This window comes from Kryptolebias marmoratus, linkage group LG23 (assembly GCF_001649575.2).
Source record: "Kryptolebias marmoratus isolate JLee-2015 linkage group LG23, ASM164957v2, whole genome shotgun sequence".
NCBI classification, from domain to species: Eukaryota; Metazoa; Chordata; class Actinopteri; order Cyprinodontiformes; family Rivulidae; genus Kryptolebias; species Kryptolebias marmoratus.
This window is the reverse complement of record NC_051452.1, coordinates 15,928,914-15,934,989: the sequence shown is the minus strand read 5'-3', so window position 1 is coordinate 15,934,989 and position 6,076 is coordinate 15,928,914. Positions and strand designations below refer to the sequence as shown.

Genomic DNA, 6,076 nt, shown 5'->3' with positions numbered 1-6,076 from the left:
TAGAGAATATTTTGGTAATTTTTGGAAGAGTTATGGATTTTTCATGAATATTTTGTTGGCTCATTGTGGTATAACATTACAGTTAAATTTTTTTTTTACTGAATCAGCATTGGAACTAGGGACATGGGGATAAATGCATATTATTACAGATGTAGACTTGATCATCTGAGAATATTTTGGTATTTTTTTAATGTACTATTGATTTTTTATGAATTTATTTCTTTGGCTCTGTGTGGTATCAAATGCCAGTTAGCTTTTCCTCTCTGAGCTTTCTACACAAATTGTACCACGGTTACGTCTTACGAAGCGCCTTTGCGTACGCACCGTACTGGCGAGTTTCGACTCGGCCCGCTGGCCGAGAGAGGCGGCTGAGCCACACCGGCGGGACGTCGGGTTCGCAGCGCGCGGATAGGGGCGGAGCGTGGGGGCTTGGAACCCGTTGATAACTGTTTGCAGTTCTAGTTTTTGTCTGTTTTTTTGTTGAAACCTAACTACTTCACATATTTTGTACTATTTTTGTCATTCATATATTAAAACATTCAGCTCATTCAGTTGATGGGTGACTTAACTTTTGGTTTGTGTAACTTTCTTTTATAATTTTCAAAATATTATCTTTGTCAACTACTTCAACAAGTCTGTTCTATTTTTGTTTTATTAAGCTACTTTTACCTTCTGGTTAGTCATTTGTGACTTTTAGCTTTTAACTAGCCTCTTGATATTTTTAACTAGCCTTTTAGTTCTTCTAGTTTGCATTCTGATACTTTTACTACTTTTAGCAAGAATATTGTAATTTTAGCTTTTACTTAGCCCTTAGTTACATTTACACATTTACATTTGCTGACTTGATTAGCTTCCTTTTGATTTGAGTTAAATTTTTGCTGTGATTAGGTACTTTTTTCTACTTTTAGCTAGTATTTTGCAACTTCTTGCGTTTAACTAGAATTTTGCTACTTGTTGCTTCTCGTTAGCCTTTTGTTGCTTGTAGTTTTAGCCACTGTTTTTCTTCCTTTAGTTTTTATTAACTCAGCTATTTTTAGCAATTCTGAGCAGTCAGTCAGCCCTCAGCATTCACACTGCATGAAACATTTTCCAAATTTGTTCTGTCAATACCAAATATCTTATTCTGCAATTGATTCTTGTTTTTAATTTCGGGTACCTCAGGTGCTGGCAATCAGACACCTGATCGTCAGCCCCCATGAGCAACCAGTGGTAATTCCATCTCCACAGTCTTTGACCAAGATGACATGACTCACCCCCACAGAGCGAGGTTTACCAGAGTCTACCTTCAGAATTTGGTAGATGAGAGGTTGGAATGACCTGCCTGCAGTCCTGACTTGAACCTCATTGAACACCTGTAGGATCAGCTGTTTGTTCCAGAGTGACCAACACAACTACACTGACTGACAGATGACAAATACTGGTTGAGAACAAGATACCATTTCACATCAGTGTGTGACAAAGCTGGTGAGCAGCATGAACAGAAGGTACCATGCTTTGTGGCTGTGTTCTTCTATGCTGCTAATGAAGCCCTGTTTATTAAATGAGTAATTTGTTAAATTGGCAATATGCCATGTTTCTTCACACTTCAATCATCCAATCCAATTAGCAAAATAAGAGTCAATAGCAGAACAAGCTGTTTGGCAGAAAACATTTGTCACATTTTTCATTGGTGAAATCCACACACTAAACTCTGCTGCTGAACCTACAAATTCATTTTCCAAACAAATTTGTTGCCAAAAAGCATTGTTACAACAGATAAATAATCAACCAAAGACAGAGTTCCTTACATTTTGTGCTAAGTATATTTTAATTACTTGTAGAACCAGATATCTTGTGAGAAACAAAAACATTACAGTTAACATCAAAGGAATAATGAAAATAAAACTATTGTCATTGCAGCTGTAAAAAAATTGAATCAATATTTATGTGTGTATGTGTGTATGTGTGCACTTTGTACCTGTTGGGAGAAGCGCTGCTGGGTCTGGATCTGATAGTGCTCTTCCATTGTCACACGAGAGGTGCTGCTTGTCGGAGGCAGCGACTCTACTTCCTGAATGGCTTCCATTGAAACGCCTTGGGGGAGCACCTGGAAGAGCGATGTCACGTACATGATGATGCTCTTCTTGTCAGGGTGAGGCACTGCCACATCTACGAAGAAAAATGCGTGTGAAAAAAAATCATTACTTTAATACTGACAAATAGAGTCGGAGTGTGGAGTGCCACAGAGTGTCATCTGTTCTGCTCCTCAAGCTCTGCATATTTATTTACAGTGATGGGACAAAGTAAGTACACTTGCTTTTAGCTGTCAGGATTTAAGTCTCAAGACTTAAAAAAAACATCTTGTGGTCCCTAACCAGGTGCTGTTAAATGAATGATCCTAAAAGTTACTTCTGAACAAACCTCAAGACATCTAGAACAAAGTGGAGATTAAAAGACTGAATACTTCTGTAAAATCTCCAAAGTCAAAAATGTTGCAAAACAACTCAACACAGGATTAAAAACAACTGGCATTAGTCTGAGCAGATTTATACATAGGCAATTTCTTACAAAAAACAAAACTAAAACAAAATTAGGTAAACAAGCTTTAAACGATGTGTTAGATGTTAAAGCTATAGGCACTAATGCACCCCCATACTATCAGAGTGGCAGGCCTTTGAACTGAGCACATAAGACCATCCTGTCCTGTAAGAGACAGGATGGTCCCTACCTTCTTTAGCATGGAGGATGTGGTGTCCATGGTTTCCCAAAAAAAGTTGTAAAATTTGATTCAACTGATCACAGAACAGTTTTTCACTTTGCCTTCAGTCCATTTTAAAAGAGCTTTAGCCTAGAGAAGCTGGCAGTGTTTCTGAATGTCGAGTGCATGGCCATCTGTGTTTACAGACATGATTCGTCAAAGTTTTCCCAATTTTCTGTCTAAGTTTCAGTCTCTCTAAAATACTATTTTTATACGAAGTCCTCTTACTGACCTGTTGCCAAATAACTAAATGTGTTGGAAATGCTTCACCAGCAGGTTCTTATTTGTACTACTTACTATTAAAGGATTTTGTTGCCATGAAGCATTGCTAATTTTAATCTTTACCTACAGTTTTAGCTTTCAGTTATTGTTTCCCTAATATTAGCTTTTAGCTACAGTTTTGCCAATTATAACTTTAAGCTACTGTTTTGTTACATTTGGCTTTTCTGTTTTGTTGATTTTAGCTTCTGTTCTCTGTGTTTTATCTTGAACAATTGAGTTAATAGGTCATATTTCGGCAAAGTCATTATGCCCTCAGCATTTGGAGTTTTCATTTTCTGTAGTTTCGCCCGCCTTCAACTACTAAAACAGCGACTTTTAAAAAGTGCTGCTGATGGATCACTGATGGCCACTGTTATTACCTCCTGCTGTATTGAGAATGTGTCAGTCATACTGTCTGAGCTGCATCTTAAAGCTGAATTAAGTCTGAGGACAGATCGTTTTAATATAAATAAAGAAATCATAATTTCAGGACAGGCAGTGTGAAGCCTGTGGACTGGCTAGGCAGCCTGAAGTAAAAGTAACAGATGGATCACTAAATATTTGAAACAGCAGCTCAATTAACACCAAAAAGAGTCTAGGTAATAAAATAGGATTAAAGAAAACCGTTGGAGTGGAAAGTAATATAAAGTACCTGCCTGACAGTTTTGATTAAGACAGTAAACTGGTCTGAGAGATTATGACACAGATGTTACAGATGTCCTGGTGTATGTTTATCCTTTTTCAATTTATTTTTGTTGTTTTTTACTTTGGAAGACTTCCCTGTAAGTACTATGTGTAGTTTCAACCATCTTTGACTAAAGATGGTTGTATTTCTTCTGGCTAATTAAAAATCTAGCATTTGGCAAGCCGTTTGTATATTTATTTGATATCCCTGATATCAAATGTCATTGTTTTACACTAGCCCACAACAGAAAAGATTGGGTTTTACATGAGATATTCTGTAGTTCCGTGTTGCTTTTTACTCTGCATCAAGTCTGGTTCAAAATACAAAATCACTCTTCAGCTTTTGTTTTGATTTGTTTTATTTTTAGTCCTATTCTTTAGGATATACCTATACCTTCCTGGAGTTGATGAAACTCATGACCTGCTACCTTAGATCCTCACCACTTATATGAGCAGGTTTGATCCAGTTCAGCATTTTTTTTCTTTAATACCAGATGTGTGTGGCTGCGTGATAGTTACCCTCCGGGTCCAGCAGGCGCTCTATGCCTAGGTGTTGTTCTGCTTTACTGAAGGCATGTTCCAGTCTTTCCATCGCTGACGTCTTCTTCTCCACTGAGCTCCAATCAAAAAGCTCCGGTCTGAGAAGATGATTGAGAAATCAAGAGAGAACATATGTCCAAACCACTGAGTTTAAATTTCAGTTTGTCGGGGTAAAGGTTTGGGGCCTCTTCACATTAGTTACAGGGTTAGGGTCAGGGTTAGAATTTCCTCTGATGTAATTTTGACTAGAAATTGCTAAAACCTCTATATTATTTGACAATATCTGTAACAGCATTCGCAAAAAAGTTTCCAAAATGTCTTAAAACCTTTGCAACGGGTCCCAATTTCCTTGCGTGGGTTGGAGGGCCTTGCTTTTACATCACAGTTTTGAACATAATCGACAAATTTGCAAAACAAATCAAGAACCTGTCTCCTCCCAAATTAGTTTCCATGAGTCAGAAAGTGTGAGAAATGTGAGACAACTTTGGGAGGGTTTGCCGACCTATGAAACCAATTTGAATCAAATTGAAGACAAAAATAAATAAATTGCTATCAAATTGAGACATAATTCTGACATTCTGTGAAATTGAGACAAATAAATTTGCACATCAATCACAAATTTATTCACAGTTATATACATTCACAAATCTGTAATAAGTACCAAGTCAGTGTAATTCCAAATGAAAATCTGTGTTCAAAAATCAATAAGATGTGGTATCTCATTTGGGTTGCTTGAAGACTAATTAGTGACTCAATGCATGCCATAAGGCTGCATTGTGAGCAGCTGGTTTTTGAAAATAAAATACTATTTTTGTGTACAGGACTTGCAACACTGCATTCTTTGCTGTGCGCATTATTTTGTTGTACCTTATTTTCCGGTCTATAACGCGCACCTAAAAGCCTTAAATTTTCTCAAAAATCGGCGGTGCGCCCTATAATCCGGGGCGCCTTTTGTGTGCAATGAATTCCAAAATCTGTCCCAGACACAGGGACGTACGGTAATGTGTACAGTACTGGTACGTTCGCTGGCACCGATAAACCAATCAAACATTATGTAATATAATACAATTCGGAGCTTGCCATCATGCCAGGAGAAATAAAAAATAATTTCAACTGTTGGACGATGGTGTAAACAGGGCGTTCAAAGTGAAGTTGCGAGTGGCGTGGGAGTGATGGATGACCAATGGCGAACACACGTTTACCAAGACGGGGGAAGCGCCGGGTGAGTTACGCCATCATATGTGAATGGATTGTGGATGCCTGGGCTAAGGTATCTGCTTTAACTGTTGTTCGAGCTTTCGTGAAAGCCGGCATCATTGCTGAACAGCCCCCTGGCAACGAGACTAACTCCGACAATGATGAGAGGGAACCTAGCATGTTTGATGGCAAAATTGCCCAGCTGTTCAATTCAGACAGAAGATGAGGACTTTGATGTATTTGTGGAAGAAGAATGATAAAAAAATAATATGTAAAATAATTGTAACATAGTAGAATAAAGTTCAACCAAACTCACCGTTTTGCTTCCGTGACCTTTTTTTTTTTTTTGTAGACTGTATGTTTTAGCATGCGCTTTATAATCTGGTGCGCCTTATGTATGGGTTAAGTACAGAAATGGACAACATACAGTGGGGAGAACAAGTATTTGATACACTGTTGATTTTTCAGGTTTTCCCACTTGCAAAGCTTGTAGATGACTGTAATTTTTTATCATAGGTACTCTTCAACTGTGAGTGATGGAATCTAAAACAAAAATCCAGAAAAATACAATGTATGATTTTTAAATAATTAATTTCCATTTTATTGTGTGAAATAAGTATTTGATCATCTATCAACCAGTAAGAATTTTGGCTCTCA

General features: G+C 37.6%; 1 protein-coding gene across 1 annotated transcript in view; it reads right to left on the bottom strand.

Moving 5' to 3' along the window:
• LOC108242145 (dystrophin) overlaps nt 1–6,076 on the bottom strand; it is a 303,884-nt gene that overhangs the window by 38,336 nt on the left and 259,472 nt on the right. Inside the window, exons 8-9 of the mRNA XM_017426798.3 lie at nt 4,202–4,320; nt 1,958–2,148 (exon numbers count right to left, since the gene is read on the bottom strand). Coding sequence (XP_017282287.1) covers nt 1,958–2,148; nt 4,202–4,320 — 310 coding nt within the window. The remainder of the gene's footprint in view (nt 1–1,957; nt 2,149–4,201; nt 4,321–6,076) is intronic.